A 22,656-nucleotide genomic window follows, 5' to 3' on the forward strand; every position below is an offset into this window, starting at 1 on the left:
ATAAGATTATACTAAGATAGTATCGTCTACCACAAATAAAGAATACAATAAGATTATAAGATTATAGTAATACAAGACCTTAGACTTTTGTTAGAAAAGATTAATATACTAAGATTACATTAAGATAATTCATTTTGTCAGACACAAAAAATATAGTAATATTATAATAAGACATTAAGACAAGACCTTATATTAAACAATAAGAATATAGTAAATTACTAATATAATGTATCATCCTTTGTCAGACAGATAAAATACAACAATATTATAATAAGATAAGACATTGCTTTAGATAAAGAGAATACAATAAATAAGATTACTAATAGGACAATACCTCTCGTCGAACAAAGAGAAAAGAGTATGTTGACAATCACATGTTTGACTGAGAGAGTATGGTAACTTACAGTATTGTCACTACGATGTTATCATCTGTTAGATTGATAGAATGCAATACAATTATAGTAAAATAATACTCAAAATCATAGCTTTATCGTTAATAACCCAAGAATACATAAACTTTTCTAAAAGTTACCGAATCGCAAAAGTGTGGAGGATTGCCGGATTGTTGTCTTTTTATAATTGACAGCTAAACCCTAAATAATTATCGGTTCTTTGTCCTATCATGTTAAAAAAAAAAAAAAAAGTCACCACTTTTTTGTTAATAAGCTCAGAATATAACGGATTTGACTTTTCGGAAGATTCTTTCAATTCATTATAGTGAAAAAAATTTGATAAAATGGAATAAAGATGTAATACAATGGTCGACATCTCTATAAGCATTAAGATATCATGTTTAAACGGTATCATCATAACTTATAGAAAAAAAAAACTTGGTGAAATTTTATGAAGCAATAAATCAACGGTCGACATCTCTATAAGCATTACTGCATTAAGATATTATAAGTCAATGATAACAACAACAAAAAATATAGCTTATGTATGATCTTGAAAGCTTGGTTTTGATTAAAGAAATATCTTTTGTATCGTTGGAACAAGCATTTGACTCTACACCCACTCATGTGACGATCTACGCATAGCAGTTTCATTATTCAAAACCATATCATATTTATATCTTAACTTTTAAATCGCAGTCTGAAGTCTGAACACAATGGCATCTATACAGAAAGTTTCTTGTAAGAGCAATTTTCTATTTTTTAGATATCAAAAGGAATCTAATTTTGTTTTTAACTTTAAAAGTTCGTTCTCTCATGACTCTTAAATAAAATTAAATCCATATCCATATTCTTTCATAAAGTGAAAGAGAAAAAACAATATATCAAACCATATAATAAATTACGAAATTTAAATCTATATTGTCCACTTTTGATTTTTGAAGTCTTTTTTTTCAACTTTGACCTTAAATATTTTTATGTGTTATATATTACTTGATGAAACTTATAACAATGAAAAGACATTTAAAATACAATTCATTCATATATTTTGCATCAAGTATTATCTATCAAAAAAAATATTTAAGGTCAAAGTTAAAGAATAAAGACTTTAAAAGTCAAATGTGTACAATTAATTTGGGACGGAGGTAATAATAAATTAATACGGGATAAGACTTCTACAAGTCGAGTCGAATGGCTGAAGTAGAAAATTCATAAATATAACGTTTAAGGTTCAAATTCTGTTATGCTTAAAAGTTTAAATATTGCTAAATATAATTTGTTTTTCCTAGCAGTAGACATTTAAAATATAAATTAAACGTGTTTGGAGATCTTTCATAGTTCGATGATGGTAGATGATAATATAGAAAATGGTATTTAAATACCAAAATAATGGAACGGGTTTGAAGCTTTTGTACGTATAAACATATAAAAATTTTATTATTAAAATCTCTTTTTTTTTTCAATGAAACATTCATTACTATAAATTATAATATCATGGCTATTTCTTTAGAACAGCCAATCAAATTTTATTAATCAAAACTTGCAAGAAACTAGTTCAACAAAACTACATAACACAAGAATTAAGTGATGGTTTTCAAACCAAAAAGCTTGAAGCCCAACAATATGTGTGTTGGAAAGATGCTTCTCTAAACAATCATGGTTCAAATTTCGTAGTGAACAAAAGGTATAGATATAAAAATAAAATTAATAGGACTAAAAAAAAACCGATCACGTGTTATTAGACATACATGTATATACAATCGAACTGCAATATATTGACACATAACAAGTTAACAACAAAGCTGTTGTTTAATATGTATATAAATTGTGATTCAATTTCAATATAATTTTCAAACTATCCAAAAAACAAATCACTAGCTAAAAAAATTATAAAGCTCAAATGCAAGCACCATTCACACTAATTTCATGTCTTTATATAGTCTATAGACAATGACATTTTCCTAACTTTGTCAAAATATATTAATGAATGCTTTAAATACAACATACAAGCTCAACCCTACCACAAAATAACTAATTAACACTGTTCCAATTTCTTTTCTTTTTTTTTTTAAATATTATATTTCAGATTCAATACCTTGACGACTTTCATCAACAAGAGCCACTGTCAACATTTCTGTGCAAAACTGATCATCCGGGTTAATCCATAATGCCTTGTGATAATATGTAATTGCATCCGTATAATTACCCTTCAAAAATTTTCAAAACAAATCCAATTAAAATATTCATATATAGTTTTTACTAGATTACAAAACCATGTCAATTAAATAAATAAATAAATAATTACCCGCAGATGGTATGTGTATGCTAAACCAGCATACGTGCTTAAGCTTCTTGTAGATAGTGCAAGGGCCTTTTCGTAATATGTAATTGCTTCACTATACAACCTTATATTTAAAAATAATAATAATAATAAACTAAACACAATAATAAGTTTTTATAAATTGTAAAAAAGATTATGAAAATATATGAAATGTGAACTTACTTGAGCTTTCTTAAAGTATGAGCAAGATTAACCACAGTTGATTCCCACATTTCACTTAATGGTGATGGTATGTGAGCCAAAGTCTTTTTAAACCACCATTCCGCCTTTTTATACCTATAAAATTTAACCAAGGGCAAAATCGTCATTTAAAAAAAAGTAACAGTCAGACGAAATTTGAAACGAAACCTCGCCATAAAGATCTTTTTTAGACAAAACACTCATTTTTGGACTGTAGGTAGAAAAAGTAACATACCACATACACCAAAGGGCAAAATGGTCATTTTTTTTCTTTACTGAAACAAAGAAAGAAGTAAAGAATGCGTACTCTTTCATATGATATGCAACAACTCCAAGCTCATTATACACAAGTGGATCCGAAGGACAAATTGCCTTTGCTTGCATGAAAAACTATACACAACCAAAAAAATTAAATCACATCAGTCAAATAAAGAAAAGGGTATTTTAGTCATTTTGTTAAGAATGTGGTATAGCAATTAGCACCTGATCAGCGAGTTTGAAGCTGTGGGTTCGCATGTACTCCATTCCAATATATAATGTAGGTAAATGACACCTAAAGATTAAAAATACATAATTTAATCATTTCAATTTCATAATATTATATTTTTTTAAAAATTTTAAATAAAAAGAAAAAGATACATTACCCCGGAAATAAACGGGCAGCAGTTCGATAACCAGACATAGCTTGATCACCTTCTTCTTTGGCTGCATAAGCATTCCCATATCCTATCCAACCAGGGGCAAATGTTCCTTCTAAACTAGTTGCCTTGCTGTCATATAAATAATAAATCAAATAAAGAAATGTAAACTTGTGGGTAAAAAGTAAAAAAGTAAAATACTGGGATTTATTTACCTGAAATAACGGCGTGACTGGTCATATTTCTTGATACAATAATAGTAGCAACCAACAGCAAACCATGATATCGCCCTTTAGAAACCAAAAATATTAGAATTTAAAACAAAAAACAAAAAAAAGTTTTTTTTTTTTTAAATATAGTTTTTCTAACTTTTGAGGGTAGTCTTTGACTAAGTTGCAAGCCATGAGATAAAGTTCATTTGAATGTCCAAGCTCCATAGCTGCTGCTATATGAACCATTGTGCTTTTAAGATGGAATGGATCCTTTTCAAGTAATCTGAAATTAAATAATCATTATATAAATATATATATAATTAGTCGGATTTTTTCTTTAAAAAGGTGAGCTTACACTGAAGTCAATTCAAAGCATTTCTGATATTCGCCACATTGATGATAATATTCAGCTTTACAAGCTAAAAGATCTGTGTTGTTTTTTAGTGTACAAGTCAAGGATTGATTTGATGTGTCTTCTTTCTCCAGTTCATTGAATTTTTCTTCCACAATACTTGCTTTATCGTACTGAAAATAAACAAAAATGAAGAATCTATTATATGTTTGAAAGTATAAGATGTTTTGATGAATGTTACATGGGTGTTTTGGATGTATTTAGGTACTTTTTTTATCAGACATGAATAGAATGAAGAAAGCCAGCCATCTTCTTGAGCAAACTGTAGAGATGAAAGAAGACTTTTCTCTGAAATTGAATAAAAAAACAATGACATGATGATTGTTTGAAATTTGAAGATGATAATAATAGGGTGTGAGTAGGATGATTCATGATATTAGTATTAATAACCTGAGATTGAGTGCAAATTTACTACCTTCTTCACATGTTAGCATGTGGTTTTCAATAAGACATTCAATTGCCTGAAAGAAAAAAGATTTCAAAATTACATATTGCAAAAGTTAAAGATATTATTAAACATGGGACATGGTTATGTTTACCTCATAGCATAAAGGATCTGCTCTAATTGCAGCCTTGTACCTATGATATACATAATACACTTGGGAGTTCATAATTTCATATCATATTCTTTAAAACCCAAAAAAGAATTGTGATAATTTGAAGAATTAAACATGAATAAACGTTGTATATGTTGAAACTAACCATTGTCGAGCCTGAGAACGATTCTCCAAAGCTTCATAAGCCTTGCCTCTAAGAAAACAAATTGCTGATGATATCTGTTATCAGATTCAGATATGTGTTACTTCAAAGCAAGAAAAGATGATTGTATGAAAAAAGTACATGTTTATAGAACTTTAAATCAAGGGTCTTGTTATGTTAACAAAAAAAAAGGTAACTATTGTGTTGAAAAGGAATTACAATGAACAGATTAAACTATTGCTGATCAATACATTGAAAAGATTTCATCAATTATTCATCTTCCCATGGCAATGAAAAGGTTTTCTAAACTTCAAAACTGACCAATACATTGATAATGGCTTTACACATTGACATGCTTTAGTAATTTACTTCCTAAACGGCTAAACCCGAATAAATTGAAAGTTACGCACTGAAAAGAAGAGTGAACTTACATTAATTTCTCGATCTTCACTATCTTTATCCAAATACATGACATTAGAATCCTTGGTATCACTGAAATTCCCATGTTCGTCCACCTTAGCTTCTCCAAGCATCAGCAAACACTGATCCCACTCCTTTAGTTCCTCCTGCTCAGACACATTGAATACAATCAAAAGTCAAACTAATTATTTCTTTCTTTAAATGAAAAGGTTCCCAAGCAATTAACAAATTCAAAAAACAAAACGCAAAAGAACAATAAACCTAATTGACAGTAAAATAAAAGTACGAAATGGGGCAAAAAGAGGAGACCAACGAGGCATTTGGCAGCCAGATAACGAAAACGAAGATCACGGAGAACAATCTGAGAAGCATTGAGCAGGTGGAAAGCACGGCGGTAATGACGACCGAGAAATAGGGCTTGTGCTTGCATGTAAATATCAGCGGGATCGGAGGTGAAGGCGGCGACCTTGTCGGCGAAGAAGATCGCCGACGAATATAGATGCTTGCTAACGCAATCTCTGACCACACCTCTCAACTTCTCGATGTGTTCTTCCATCATCTTCTCGTGGCTCTTGCTTTTCAATTTCAAAAATTTCAAATCTTCAGTGTTAGCTACAGAGAGGGTTTGGGGATGAATTGTTTTTGCAGAATGGAAAATAGCGGGAGGCGAATTTGTTGGTTTTTGGGTATTAGGCCCTTTTATGTATTGGGTTAGTTGGCCCATTTAGAAAACGATTAATCAATAAACATGCTGGTTTTAAGTCTCAACGATCCAATTTTATTCTAGTATTAAAAACAGAAAATGGGTGAGTGTTTCAACAATTTAACCATGAAAATTTCAATTTTGTTAAATGACCAAGACTTCCTTAGAGGGGTTCATCCAATTTTATTCTAGTATTAAAAACTGAAAATTCATCAAATGACCATAGGAGGGTGAGTGTTTCAACAATTTAACCATGAAAAATTCAGTTTTGTTAAATGACGAAGACTTCCGTAGAGGGGGTCTTTGCGGAAGCCTTAACCCTCTGAGGAATCCGACACGTGGACAAAAAGACAAAAAAAAATGGTCGTTGACATCATTCCGCAGAAGAGGCATTTGCGGAAATAGGAATATCTCTACGGAAATGTGAATAACTTTGAGGAAAAGGTAGTTGAAAGACTTTAATTGTTTTTATGACAGTTTAGCAGAGCAGCCTCTGCGGAAACGTGAACACCTATGCGGAAATGTAAAGTTTCTGCGGAAATGGTTGGTGTATGTGTTTTACTGACGTTTTTAACCATTTTTTAAGTTATTATCCTTTTTTTGCTTTTTAGTAAACTAGAAACCTTTTTTTTCCTTTTTTTTTGCCTTTTAGTGACTAGAAACCATTTTTAACCATTTGCATTGTCTATGTGGAGAGTGTTCTGAAAAAATGAGTTTTATTTTTCTGTGTACGGGATGGTTGTGGTAGTCAGTTAATAGAAATGAGGTTTACGTTAGAAATCATATTAAAAACTATGGTTTTAATATTCCTACTAACACTGACCATCAGATGTTATTACAAAAAGTTAGAAATAAGGCGGGTGTGTTTAATAGTCATATATCTTTGACTTTTAAACACCCGGACTGTGGGTATTTGATGGAGCTTGCAAATGAATCAGGTGTAGTTCACCTGAGACATGTAATGTATGAAACAAAGCAGACAGTGCATTTGTATTCATCAGTGGTAGGTGAAGAAGTTGAAGACCAGGAAGTGGTGAACAACTAGTTTTTTTGGAGCAAAAAGTAGTAGAGGTCGTGGAGAAAGACAATATGGTGGGAACTGTTCCAGGGGACGAGGAAATGACGTGGGAGTGGGTTATGAAAAGAAAGCTTCAGTTGCTGATAAGTTTGTATCAGATAATGATAACTTTGTATCAAATAATGATAATGAACCAAATTGCGCACGACATAATTAGAACAACAAAATTTATTTGAGTTTGGAGAAGAACCTGATTTCGATGATCGATTATACGATGAAAAATCAAATGAAGGCTGGCCGGAAGATGAGAAGACGCATCGGAAAATTGCTTTTAATCCCTAGTATTGTATTCCTCGTATTCCTGATTGTCCAAAACCTATTCTTGAACCTGGACCATTTCACAGTTTAGGTCCAAATGATAAAATATTTGTGAATCAAACCTATAACACCAAAAAATACCTAACATATTCTGTTAAATTCAAAGCGGTTAAAGAAAAGTTTCAGATTAAGGTACAAAAATCAAGCAAATCTCGGTACGAGGTTGTTTGTTTGCAAGAAAACTGTCATTGGCATTTATATGCAACTGTCATTAAAGGAACTAAAATGTTTGAAATTAAGACGTTTAATGACGAGCACACATGTTCTTCATTACTTATACACCCAAATTGTAGGCAAGCAACCAGTGAAGTTGTGGGAACCATAATACATGACATTATTGGTCAAGGTAGTTTGAGAGTTTGGAGGCCTAAAGATATAATTAGAGTTACGAATGTGTTGCTAGAAATTAATTTGAATTATTCACAAGCGTGGCATGCTAGAGAACTTGCTATGGGATTCATGACGGGGACCCTCGAAGAAAGTTTCTCCAAACTTCCAGTTTATTTTCACAACTTGAAGAAACATAATCCTGGGACTGTGGCGTACATACAAATTGATTTGGAGGATCACTTCGAGTATTGTTTTTTCGCTATTGGCTTCGCGGTAAATAAATAAATTAAATTTAAAACTTTGTAAATATATAGTGATTATAAACAAAATAAAATGCTAATATATTCATGTTTTTTACAAAATTGTTGCAGATTCGTGCTTTCAGAGGGTTTTGTAGAAGAGTTATTATTATGGATGGTGTCCATCTGAAGGGAAAGTACAAAGGCGTTATATTGCATGCAGTAGTCATGGATGGCAACAATCAGATATTGCCTATTAGGTATGGAATTTGCCCAAAAGAGACTACAGATTCTTGGACATGGTTTCTTGAAAAACTGGATGAATGCATTGGTAATTTGGAAGGTCTGACATTGGTAAACGATAAGACTGCATCAATTGTCGTAAGTATTCAAAATGTTTTTCTAAATGCTCAACATGAATTGTGTGGTTTTCATCTAATAGGAAACACAGTGCACACCTTTGGAAAAAATAAAAATAAAAACAACAATTTTGTTTTAGAAGCTTGTAAGAGCTTACAATACCATTGAGTTTGAACAGTATTGGGGGAGACTTTATACTCTTAGACCAGATGTAGGGGCGTACCTTAGTCAAATCCCACATGATAAATGGACTAGATCGCATTGCCCTACCATGAGGTATGATTACTTGACCTCAAACAATGCAGAGTCCTTGAATGTTGTATCAAAACATGCAAGGAAGTTGCCTATATTACCACTTCTTGAGTTCTTCCACGCGCTTATGCAGAAATAGTTTTACCAACTGGTGGGATGTCAAGTCCACCAAGCAAATTACACGATTTGTTTGCAAATAAAATGTAATATAATGGTAAAAAGGGGTATTGATCCTCAGAAAATGATTGTATTCAATCACCAATGCAATCTAATAGAACTAGTGTAAATAAACTAACTAACTAAAATTAATCTAAAAAAGGGGGTGTTGTGATTGATTGAAAACTAAAAGACTTTAATAACAAAAAAACTTGCAATTAAGCAAGATGGTGAGATTGTCACACCCCCAAACCAAGGATGGCGGAAACGTCCGGGGGTGGAGGACTTCATGTATAGTATCACAACAACGAGTATAATAGTGCTCAAAGTAAATATAACCATCATAAATATAATTGAAAAGATTACACCATAGTATATGTTTACATGATTCAAAATCAATTACATTATGATGACAAAATGAACTGTTTGACGACTTAACGTCCCATCCTCAAAATGCTGTTGATTTCCTGTCTCACTGATTTCCTGAGAATACAAGTAGTTTTGAAAAGTATCAACAATTAAGTTGGTGAGTTCATAAGCGTTTTATTTGAGGAAGAAGCTGTTTTCCTTGTAAAAGCGACAGAGTATGATTTCCAAACAATCCAATATTTTCTTTATTAAGTGTGAAATGAAAGCTCCTATGTTATGCAATAATGTACCCTAGAAATACCTGTAGATTCCTTCCATAATCACCCAGTGTATATAAGTTATATAAAATTTAAGTTAAATAAATCGTCGAATATAATAGGTCTGCCCTAGGTCCACAACCAAACAAGGAACATGAAGTAAGGCGGGCCCACCAATTCTAAGACGATTGTAACTAGATTCTTATATAACTCTAACATATACACTTAGCAATTATAGCTGAAGTCTAACAATTCTAGATGAAACGTAGTTTTAATAGAAATGTGTTTCCAAAGAAAATCCAATATTTTCCTTATAAAAGTCATGTAGTCCTAAACCCCAAGACCGAGAGTATGAGTGTGTTTTATACTTATAACGTGTTTGGAGTTTAAAATAGATGAAACCCCTTTTCAAAGTACAATTTTCCCTGTAAACTTGAAAGATTGTTAACTCCTTATGTGAGTCGTTATAACCATACTATGACGAGAAATAACCTGCAACAACGTTTTTAGACGTCAAGATCCTATGACTCTTGTCACCCGTAGACCTTCCGGTCCGGCTGTAGCTAGCAGCGAGGTGTGGGGTGTCAATCCCAATATAGATCTATACACAATTATCACGCTCTCCCTACAAGAGACTCTGGTTATAACTTACAGGAATTTGAATCCGTACTCTAAGAGTACGATGGAAGAATTGTCTCACAACTTACGTTAACTAGTTTACATATAGTTTGAGTATAAAACCTCTTCCGTGGTGGAAGTGAAATCACCTTTTATGAAAATAAATTAGTGATATGAATCCATAAACTATTACTATTATAGTTTAACATATAGTATATGAAAAACCCATTTGTTTTGAGAGTAAAACCTTTTTCATGTAGTATGCTTTTATCGTAAAATTCATAAACTATACTTATTGTAGTTTATCATATGTGTTCGAAATGAATGGAAAAACCTTATCATGAATGACTAATTTCTGTTTATGATGATAAATTAACATGAATGCATCCAACATTTAGAAACTTATTGTTATGCGCTTTGCTCAACAAACTACAAAGTGTTGTTAATATTGTAAGCTATGTAACTAGTTTTTAACCTTTCTGCATTGTTTGAAAACATCATAGAAAAATCATACGAAGTCGAAAACTGAATCCGTAAACTCTGAGAGTTTAGAAAATGTGTCTAGTTTATTCATAATTTTTATTATGATTTTTAGAAGTTTCTAACTTGTGTGAAAATGTTCATATTCACAGACTGGTCCGAATTCGTTTCTGAAATGATAGACAGTTTTGTAAAAATCACCATAAATTGTAGAAAAATCGTATGGAAATGTGCAAGTAGTCATTTTAAAGGTATGAACCTGAACTATCTGCATATTACACAGTTTTGAAAGATATTAAGTTTAATATGGTCAAAACAGTTCGTGAATTAGACTTAGCTTTTCTGATGAAAACTGTTGTTTGAGTTTAGTTATGTTTTTGGTATTTTTAACTTGTATCCCCCCCCCCCCTAAAACTCGAAGAAAACGTGAAAATGTAGGGGTATGAAATCATCTTGACTGATTTTAGTAGATGGATGATGAAGAAAAGGAGTTTCCAAGTGAAGAACACTTGGGAGATGCTCGAAGATTTGAAGATTCTACGAACAAATATGATGATATTTGTGTAAGGAATCCAAGATTCGAGTGAAAGAGTGTAAGATAATCAAGTGAAAGTTGAAATTACTTACCCAAAAGTGAAGGAGAATGCTCAAGAACAGCCTTGAATTTCGAGTTTAGAGAGAGTGAGTGAGAGAGAGAGAAATGGGTTTGTTCTTTGGTGAAGGAGTGAATAATGTGAGAGTAGTGATGAAGATCTTCAGCCCTTGAATCAAGATCTTTGCTGGAGAAAGAGGGTGAAAGGACAAATAGTTGACTAGGGATGATAGGAATAGTGACATAAAACATGAATAGTGACATGGAGTGGGTATGGGAGGTTGCTTGTGTCATAGATTTATGGAAAAGTCAACACTCCTCTTAAAAATCTTATCCAATAGATTTTATTCTTAGACTAAGATTTTCCCTCAAAACTGATTAATTTATAAATATTTAGGGTCTTATATGCCAAAATATGAGTTTGGGTGAAAATCTCGCGTTAAAATCACGAAAAACGGGTTTAAAACGAAGTTGGGGTCAAAAACCGGGAAGAAGTTGCGAACAGCCGAAGTCAGGAGGCGAGGTTCGGTCTTAGGAGCTTAGAACCGAAGGGAGGGCTCGGTTGATGGATTAGAACCGAGAGGAGGGCTCGGTCCGAGCAGTCTCGCAGGCGAACACATCAGAAGAGGGACCGAAGGTGTACTGAACCGAAGTGCTTGTTTCGGACCGAGAGGACTTAATCCGAACCGAAGGGTGAGTTCGGTCCCATATGTAGTTTCGGTCTTATGCAAGTTCGGTCCTCATGGTTCGGTTCTTAAGGCTATGTTCGGTTCCTAAGAGGTTTCGGCTCCTTAAGAGGGTTCGGCTCCTTAAGAGGGTTTTTCGCATAAACTTCCATTTTCGAGTTGTTTTTGACTAAATTAAGGGTCGGGATGCCCCGAGTGATTATAAAAAGTTGAGAGAGATTTGGGAGAGATTTCACATACTTGGAGAGATTTCACATACTTAGAGAGATTTGGGAGAGATTTCACATACTTAGAGAGATTTGGGAGAGATTTCACATACTTGGAGAAATTTCACATACTTAGAGAGATTTGGGAGAGATTTCACATACTTAGAGAGATTTGGGAGAGATTTCACATACTTGGAGAGATTTCACATACTTAGAGAGATTTGGGAGAGATTTCACATACTTGGAGAGATTTCACATACTTAGAGAGATTTGGGAGAGATTTCACATACTTAGAGAGATTTCACATACTTAGAGAGATTTGGGAGAGATTTCACATACTTAGAGAGATTTGGGAGAGATTTCACATACTTGGAGAGATTTCACATACTTGGAGAGATTTCACATACTTGGAGAGATTTCACATACTTAGAGAGATTTGGGAGAGATTTCACATACTTAGAGAGATTTGGGAGAGATTTCACATACTTGGAGAGATTTCACATACTTAGAGAGATTTGGGAGAGATTGCACATAATTAGAGAGATTTGGGAGAGATTTGAGGTAGAGAGAGATAGAGCGAGAGAGATTTAAGAGAGACTTCGTTTGAGACCTTTTTGGATGTTTAGCTTCGCTACGCAAGGTTTGTAAACCCCGTTAAGCCTTGTTATGAATGTTATACGCCCCCGAGGGGTACGGAATAATGCTTTACCAAGTAGTTTCATCACTTATCCTGATTAGGGTTTGAGAATTTTGAACAAATGGATTTTTCAAGTGATAACTTGTTATTAAAATAACGAGTTGTACAGTAGTAACATAATGTAAACCCTAATATACAAGGTTAATTGAGTTGACCGGTTTGCCTTGTTGACTTTATTTGACTTTGACTTGACTAGAAATTGACGGTTGTCACAGAGATGCTCAAATATTAGGGAGAACTGGTTAACCAAGGCAATTCAACACAATGAAAATTTGTGTGTTTATCATTAGGATTCAATATGAAGCTTATCATTCATCCCAAATTGGTTATAGAAACCATGAAGCATGATATACCAAGATTCCTCATAGGTAGTATGGAGGTTGGGGAAGCCCACAACACACCTTCTTAATCAAAATCAAGGATTCAATTGAAGCAATTGAACCCAAGAAAGTTGATTAGCCTTAAGAATGAAGGAATCCCCAATTCCTAGAGGATGTCAATGCTTACACATCCATAAATGGGTCATGATTCATAAGCTAGAGATGATTTCTACCATCATAAATCCCTTGTTCTAAGTAAATTTAATGATTCAATGCTAAACCAAAGAAACAAACCAACAATTGCTCATTTAAGTACAAAGCTCATGATCAAAGTATTAAAAAAGCATAAGAAATATGAGCTAGAATCATAAACATAAGATAAATGACAATTAAGCGTGAATCCTTCAAAACCCACAAATATCCAAGGGTTCTATCCAAAGTTAACCAAAATAGAGAAACTAGCCACTCATGGCAACAATATAACAATCACAAAAGTGTTTTTGCATAAAGAAACTAACAATTACCTTGAAAGATGAGAAGAATGTGTATCAAGCTCCAAAAATCGCCTCCAATGGTGTCTAATGGTGGAAAATCGAAGTGTTAGTTGCTAGCCCTAACCCCCAAAGTAAATGATGAGCAAAATGACCAAAATTCCCAAAAGTGTGTAGTTGCGCGGGTACCTTCGCAAGTGTTACGCGGCTGAGACTCCACCCTCGCAAACGATGCAGGGATGTTATTGGCTCTTTTTTCTCCACTACACCACTCCACAACTCAATATTCTCTTGGTCCCCTCCACGCCTCACATGATTCAAATTTGGTCAATCATCTTCAAGCTTCAAATGTGAATAATCTAAGCCCAAAATAAGAATTCAATACCCATCTTCATAAGCCCACTTCATCCAAGTCTTCAACTTTTTATGCCCAAATCTCCTTTGATGGATCCGTAAAGCCCAATAATGCCTCGAAAGCCCACAAAGCCTGTATCCAAGCTAATCCACAACCGCAACGAGCTCCAAAACCCTGCAAAATACCTCATGCAAAATAGAAAGTACCCGACACGATCCATGATAAAGAAAATAAAGAATATACAATGCGATACTAATAAAAAGAGATAAAAAATCTAAAATAAACTATAAAAAAGAAGGAAATAAAATAAACTATCACCAACGTCGGGTGGCTGCAGGTATGACTAAAATTTTGTCAAATTGTACGATAAATGTCATATATAATGATATATCATTGTTTTAACAGAAAAAAGTACACCAATATTTACGAAGTGGGTCGAAGTTATGGTTAAAAAAATAAAGACTGGATAACAGGATGGTCGGTATCTGGTGTTGACAATGCAACATATCAAGTCCATGACTTCAGAAGTGGTGGCATGGTTGATTTGAGGCAAAAGACTTGTTCTTGCAATTATTGGCAATTAATTGGTTTGCCTTGTGGTCATGTGATAATGGTTTTAATGCACTTGAAAAATAAAAACTGTGGACATATGGCTATAGATGCTTATAAAATTGAAACGTAACGAAGAGCGTACGAGGAGGTCGTGTACCCCCTACCAGAACATCGTGATTGGGAGGTTCCTAATGGCCTTATGGTTGTTAACCCTCTTGTAATGAAAAAACGTCAAGTGGGTAGACCGAAAAACACCAACTGTATCCCCTCACAAGGTGAGGAACCGAAAATAAGAAGATGTAGTAGATGCCATAATACAACACATAATGCAAAGACGTGTAAGGAAATTGTCCCAAAGAAGAAAAATAAAAGTAGAAAACGTAGTGGGGCTTCAGGAATTGGGACAAAAGCGACATAAGACGAAGGGACGCAAGCGACAGAAAACCAATGGAAGCAGGAGGCAGAAATCCAAGGGATGCACGAGACTGAAAACCTAGGGACGCAAGCAACAGAAAACCAAAGGGTGCAAGACTCACAAAACCAATGGACGAAATACGAAGACAGAGCATACTTTTTGTGGTTCAATTTGAACGGATGAAGTTTATTTTAAAAATTGTTTATTATGAAGTTTGTATAAGACAAAAAAATTGAGTATTCTAACAAATTTTTGCATTACTATTTCATCAACTCCGCAACAAAGTAGTGTTAATTCCGCAGTACTGTTTCATCTACTCTGTATCAAATAGTGTTAGTTATGCAGTAGTAATATTTTATTATATTAAAATTACGGTTTAATCAGTAGGGATTTTACTACAAAATAACTTTAAAATGCGTATCATTTCATCTATTGTGTACCCTTTCTTAAATTCATTTTTCTAAAAAAGTACCACTCATATTTTCGCTCACAATGGGTTCCAGACCATGGAGGAGCACTGAGGAGAACCTACGTCTAACTCATGCATATATTAATGTCTACAAGAACATTAGTCTGAATGATCCAAGTTTTTAGACTCGTTTAACCTATACCTTCAACGCTGAACCTCAAACCGCCACATAAAACTATCCTAACACCGTTGATATCACAGCAAAATGGTATGAAGTAAAAACATAAATCTTGTTATTCAATGATCTTTATAACAAAATTGATGACACGCGGCTGAATGAAGATGAGGAAGTGATATTGGAGGCGGCAAAAGAGGAATACAAATCCATTAGCGACGAGTCGAAATTCGAGCATGAAGCCCCTTGGAATCTTATAAAAGATCTCCTGTATTTTAATTTGTATTGCATTGGTAGTAGGTTATTTTTATGTACTTGTTTTTTATTAGGTTATTTAGATGTATTTAGTTATTATCATGTTAATTATATGTACTGCTTTGTATCAGGTTATTTTTATGTATTTGGTTTTTAGTACGTTATTTACGAAATAAGTTGAGTTGTTTTCTACTTTATTCCATGGAACAAAAACTACAAACACTAAAAATACATGGAAAAAGAAAACACAAACATTACAAATAATAAGATAAAGAAGTAGCAAATATTACATCAACATTACACATAAAACATTATCGTCTACATGAAATACTGATTTTTTAACCACATTACAAACGTCTTCATATTCGAACTCACTTCCATCACGCTCCATCATGTAATGATCTTTAACAACTTGTAAAAGTTCCTCATCGTCTGCGTAATAATATGGCCTATTTTTAACATAATTATACCGTCGATTGAACCATGTGATTTTTTCCTTTAATTTGATCCACTTACTAACAATATCTGCTTTAAGGCAGTGTTGTCCTTGTAACATCCCAAAAATTTCAACAAATTTAAACTTTTCTAAGCAACCTTTTTACTAATAAAAGTGTTTAGAAAATCATTGTATCCAAAACATTATTTAAAATCAGAGTCTCGCAAGATCCAATCAGTAGTAAAACCAATGATGTGTATGGTCACGCCTTCGCCTCGCCACAATCATCTGAAGCACCTGAAACAATAAACTGAAACTGTAAGCACAAAGCTTAGTGAGTTGCCTCAAAATACAAACACACAACAAATAACACATATATAATAACATCATATTATGGGTCCAATCAACCATCGGGTTGGAATACCCCAGGCCCCTCAACCGTTGGGTTGGAATGCCGACATACTATGGGTCCAATCAACCATCGGGTTGGAATACCCCAAACCCTCAACCATCGGATTGGAATGCCAACATACTATGAATCCAATCAACCATCGGGTTGGAATACCCCATGCCCTCAACTATCCGGTTGGAATGCCAACATACTATGGATCCAATCAATCATCAGGTTGGAATACCCCGGTCTGTTGACTGACGCACAAAGCAGTCTAGTCTCACCATATACCATAACAATCATGTCAGGTCCAATCAACCATCGGGTTGGAATACCCCAGGCCCAGTCAATCATAGGGTACAGTCATCCTCGGGATGGAATACCCTAGATTGGAATGCTAATATATACATAAATCGGGTCCAGTCAACCATCAGGTTAGAATGCCCTCGATCTGTTGACTCAAACACAAAGCAGTAAAGCCTCAACCACCAAACAAATATGTGCACATATACAGATAAACATATAATCAGTCAATAGACAATGAGGTAGATCTACAGATCACTAAGCATAACATCATACTATCACATATCAGGATATCTAATCCAATGGGTCGGCCTTGGTGCCTTCGACTCGTAAGTACAGTGAGGAAGACTCACCTCAATCCGTTGATAATCAAATCACTGCTCGGACCGCTGAACCGGATAACTAGGGGTGCAAACGAGCCAAGCTACGCGTGAGCTACTCGAGATCGAATCGTTAAAAGCTTGACTCGAGATCGATTTTAAACGAGCCTGAGCCGAGCTCGAGCTTAATATTAGGCTTGTTTATTAAACGAGCTTGAGCTCGAGCCTCTGTTACTTGGCTCGATTAGGCTCGCGAGCCTAAACGAGCCTACATATATATAATAAAAAAATTATTTTTATTTTTATATATTAAAATAAATAATGATTTAATAAATACCATTTTAGGAAATTAGAGTATACCGTATATGAGCCGAGCCCAAACCGATCTCGAGCCCATACAATTCTTAACGAGCCGATCTCGAGCTTTGTACCACAAGGTCGAAACGAGCCGAACTCGAGCTCAAGCCTATAAATATTTAAACGAGCCGAGCCCGAGCTTGGTCGGGCTCTAGCTCGGCTCGGCTCGTTTGCAGCCCTACGGATAACCTTGCGCCAACTATCAATAAACACAATCTTAATAAATGAATAACCCGATAGCCCAAAATCCGAGGCCTACTCCATAACCAACTCCCTAAAGGTTAAAAGACCATTTTACCCTTTTCTTACTTAGCCTAAAACCAAAGCCCAACCCAAATTCCACAAAAGCCCAAGATGGCAACCCAAGCCTAATATGGCCCAACTTCCTAATTGGGCCTAAAATTCTCAAGGGACTAATACCAAGAAAGTCCTTCAGCCTAACCATGACCCAAAAATAAAAGCTCATTGGCCCAAAAAGGCCCAAACTTAAAAGGCCCAATAATGCTGAATTGGGGAGTATGTCCAACGTACTCAAGATGTATGCCCTGCGTACACGACCTCGAAGCACAGAGTACAAGTCCTTTAAGCACAAATTCAACATTATGCTGAGCACACTTATGTACGCCCAACATACTCCTCAGACCCCTTTTTCACTCCAATAAGCCCTTAATTGGTTAAGATAAAGTGCCAAACTCTCGGATCTGATTCTATAAGATTATTTATCACGTAAAGTTGGCAACTTTACGTGCTTGCATGGTAAAAAGGGATTCAAAATCTCAAAAAGGACTTAACAAAGGTCTTAATGCTTGCATGGACCAAAATACACTATAAAGCTTGCATTTTTATAAACCTAGGGACTGAATGGAGCTAAGATCTAGCACTCATTGCCTCTGGAGTAGATCAAAAACCCATCTTTAACACAAGGACTCCAAAATGCACAAAATACTCCATGAACTAGATCTAACATATAAGATCACCAAGGTAGAGACTTTATACCTTCAAGATGTAGATCAAGATGCAACAAGCCTGGATCCAAAAGCCTCAAGCAACCCTACACTTCACCAAGAAGCTCCTTTTTCTTCTATGAACACCAAAAACATGAAATAACACCCAAAAAATATAAAAAAAATCACTTAAATTGGGGCTAGGGTTTCATTTCTAGGGTTTAGAGGGATGAAGGCTGAAGATATTAGGGTTAGGTGATGAGATAAGGAGTTTAAATAGGGTCCAAGACCCTAAAATAGGGTTTGGGATTGACTGAAGTACGTCGAGCGTACTTCATGTACGTCATGCGTACTCCAAAGGATGATCATGACCATTTAGCTTAGTACGCCCTGCGTACGCCAATGTACGCCTCGCGTACTGACCCTCCTCCTAGCACGACATGCGTACACTCGTGTACGCCCCGTGTACCTAGTGAAACCCTAATTTCACCAATCTTTCGAAGGCCATAACTTATTCGTTATAAGTCTGTTTCCGACGATCCTTATATCCACGAAAAGGTAACGAAAATCTCTACACATCTATTAACTCATATCAGCCTTAAAACCTTACGAACAAAAATCCAATTCCGTAAAAGCCCAAACTGACACTTTACCGAAATACCCTTAGGCTCCAAAACACAAACCGAACACCCGGATCACCTCAATTACATTACTCGCACCCGAATGGGTCTATATCTCACCTTTACAAAGACCCTAAGCCTTGTGATGACCGATCTTCGGGCCACAGCCTCTAATTAAGAATCAATTCAGAACAGTGCGTTACAACTCTCCCCCAATTAAATTAGATTTCGTCCTCGAAATCACTCCTTACTACGCACCTGGAAACCATGCACTCCGAACCGAGAACAAATATTGATCCTTTTACTAACGAATCGACACGATACTGCTATAATTCTGAAGCCCCAAAACTTGCTTAACATTTACACAGGTAGAATCAATCTGAACCACAATCACAAGAGTCTCCTTCTACCAATAGAGTTAAAAACATCATTTGACTCTGAACCCTCCATCTGATAACCCGAAATACAGATTCCTTAACCTTAACTTACTGATGAAAACATATGATTCAAAAATATCATGACGACTCCCAAAACGAGTCTCAACTATATAACCGATGCAGAGGAACACGTGCAACGCCAATATATTCTACAATTTCCTAATTATAAGACTGAATCGCCTCCATCAATATGATTTCCTAGACCGGGAATCCAACATATCTAACTTCAGAACCCATATTCAAGAACTGATATTCATCCTTTTATTGAAACCACTCCTTGGCTTTGACTAAGAACACCACCAACACGCGGAATGGAGTACCCAAAACACATCGATCGCGAATTTCAACTAGATCCCAATCCCTAAGATGAACTTAAACCTTAAATGAACCGTTGACTACTTAACCACTGCTCCTACGAGCAAATATGATTAATCCAAGAATTTTCACATTTACCTCCAACCCTTATCAACTCAGGTGTACCCCCACCTGGCAGATCACTCGATACATTTACAATGAACTTCCTGATTCGAGACTACATAACTGATACCCAACCTTTGTAACCTACCCCTAATAATGGTCGGCGAACAAACAGGAGTTATACTGCAACCATTCCGTAAAGACTTTCTGATATACGACCCATACTCCTACCAACCTTTAACTAGAATACTCCCGATATTACCTAGATTTTGTCGACATTACCTCATTCGCCTGGCAGGGACCTAATCAATGTTCCTCTCAACACGATCCGAGCACAACAATATCAAACCACACACAATTCCTTTCACAGAACAAGCGGATACCAAAGCTATCTTGACCAGACCATATACACCCCTCTCGACAATATAAAGAATTCACCATGATGCACACCCTTAGGGAACCCATAACATCATCCTGGAAAAGGAAAGAATACCAGAGTTCCAACGAAACGACAACCCTCAACATAATCAGAAGGCATCCTCATGAATGATAGGAACAAGATCCCATACTTGATTGAGACTGAAAAGATTCAACCCATACATAAATAGTTTGAGAAGACCTCCAAAGTGACCCTAAATGCCACCAAATCTTGAGCCTGCTATGAACTAAACTTTCGCATCACCATCGAGGGTGAACATACCCAGAGACCAACGGAAAATAAAACATACTAAACTTGGAGATAGGTTGACACATCCATAGAACTTCAATTGCCATTACTCAAAACCTCTAGAGAACCTTTGCTGAATGACACGATGCGACCAATAATCAAGGACGCATTGCCGTTAAATCTAATGTACCAAAACCCATGCGAAGCTGGACGTACCAAATTCTAAAACTGATTCCTTTATCGATATCTGCCCAAGTTAGACTAGGAATAGAATTCCATACCACCAGCTGAAAATTTCCCTCCACCACTGATTCTCAACCTGATTAATCCCAGCGGATCCTTGTCTATTCGTTGGTACCCCGAAAGGAACCAATAGCTGCAACAAGCTCCTTGATTACCCACTTCTTGCTGAGTGACAACCCATGTGTCTTCCGAACACATGAATACAATCACCACCTACTATGTACCCCTCTCTTAACCAACGCTGAACCAAGATCCATCATACTCGCACCGTAGATACCAAAAGAACATTCTTCCCATACCACAAACCCAAACAGATCGATGCTCCTCCAAGCAGAATACCCAGTTCTCCCCCACTTAGGGCTCGAATTACCATCCACTGGTGTTGAAACCAAATCATATCTCAAACCAGCTTAAGAAGGTACCACCATTCCTAACCATGGATTGAATAACACACGCAGGATGACCTTCCAGATAGGGATCAAACCAATCCTAAGAGAATCCTGAATTTTCTACTCCCAACTGCAATTTCCAAGCCGATCATAATGGTCATTCCATTCCCGAGTTACGCAACTCGAATGCACGGCCTCGAGCGAAACCTTCAAGACCTTAAAACCAACAAGCTCATCTAGTTCTGCATCAATCAACCCAATTTGATTTCACCACTAGGGCCCAAAACAATTACCATACCCATCCTCATGTCTGGGCAACCATGAACAAAAGATCAACAGATACAGAACCACTGCCAGGAATCATGGTATCAAACCATGCTATCTCTCCCGACCAACCCTTAGAATCCTCGAAACTCTCCTTGATTCGATTATGGATCCTGTACTTCGAGTAGTACGAGCCCAATACTACCTTCCACACTTATCCATACTTTCCTCAAGGATCATCTCGGGTCCTCTAAGGCATATCCATAAAATACTCCCAATACCTGCTCCACAGTGAAACAACCACACAAAAAAATTCCTAGGGTCTCCTAGGATTCCCACCCACCTCCCCTACCATCATTTGTTGAGGGGCTCCAATCAATGTCAGCAAAATACTTCATGAATACAATTACATGCAACAAAACTTAAATAATCCTTCAACTAAAGGACCCAACCCTACAACGGTTAGACTCAAACGAGAGCTGCACAATAGGGAGAAATCCTTCACTCTAGGATTATTTAACCTCCATAGCATGTAACTTAATGTATTCATTTAATAGTTAGCTCCCATCAATGTGAGTCCCACAAAGCACAAAGCAAGCAACATTCGAGCAGTGGAGTCAACTGGAACTAAAACAAAATAAAATCAGACAGATCCTTATACGAAATTCTCGATCTCTATCTCCCAGCATCTCGGGTGCACCTTCGCCCTGCCCTCACTCTCTCAAGAGTGGCTAATCATTCCTCACGTTGAACCACTATGAACCACACCCACTCTAAGGAAACCACTGCCTCCTCATCTAATAACGCAAATGACCAACTGACTCCACACAACTCACCCTACCACTAACTGCCAAGTGACCCTGTATTGGTGAAAGATTATTATCGCATGATTACAATCACATTCCCCACAGTTTAAACAATCTTAGGCTAAAAGATTCAACCACACAACGGTTTGACTCAGAAAATAGTTGTGCAGCAGGACCAAACCCTTTATCCTAAGATCATTTAAACCATGTAACATGTGACTTAGCGTATTCACTGAATAGCCACTTCACACACGAAAGATGTTGGATTAGGTGTCTAAGCCCATAACTATAATTGGTGTATACTTAAATTGATAGTAGCATAATCGTTTTGGGTTGCCTTCACTCTTGCAACTTGACAGGATGACTTTTGGAGAGAAGTTGAATTTATTATTTGGAATAATAAATTGATATAGATGATTTATTAATATGTTATGAAAATAATATATTAATTGGAA

The 22,656-nt window shown here is 35.7% G+C and overlaps 1 protein-coding gene across 2 annotated transcripts; it reads right to left on the minus strand.

The window, feature by feature from the left end:
* Positions 1–2,267: 2,267 nt before the first annotated feature.
* Positions 2,268–5,948, minus strand: APC6 (anaphase promoting complex 6). 2 transcript variants are annotated; one of them, XM_079059163.1, is made up of 15 exons: positions 5,608–5,948; positions 5,306–5,440; positions 4,878–4,951; positions 4,715–4,754; positions 4,591–4,636; positions 4,384–4,463; positions 4,119–4,288; positions 3,921–4,046; positions 3,767–3,841; positions 3,558–3,683; positions 3,397–3,466; positions 3,221–3,303; positions 2,896–3,009; positions 2,698–2,788; positions 2,268–2,599 (listed from the first exon to the last, which is right to left on the minus strand). In XM_079059163.1, the coding sequence occupies exons 1-15, from the start codon at positions 5,851–5,853 to the stop codon at positions 2,468–2,470; spliced, it is 1,608 nt and encodes a 535-aa protein (XP_078915289.1). In that variant the 5' UTR covers positions 5,854–5,948; the 3' UTR covers positions 2,268–2,467. The 2 variants fall into 2 exon arrangements, with proteins under 2 accessions (XP_078915289.1, XP_078915288.1); XM_079059162.1 differs by having other exon boundaries at positions 2,698–2,797.
* Between the last annotated feature and the right edge of the window lie 16,708 nt (positions 5,949–22,656).

This window comes from Lactuca virosa, chromosome 7 (genome assembly GCF_052849685.1).
Source record: "Lactuca virosa cultivar CGN04683 chromosome 7, Lactuca_virosa_CGN04683_v6, whole genome shotgun sequence".
NCBI lineage: Eukaryota > Viridiplantae > Streptophyta > Magnoliopsida > Asterales > Asteraceae > Lactuca > Lactuca virosa.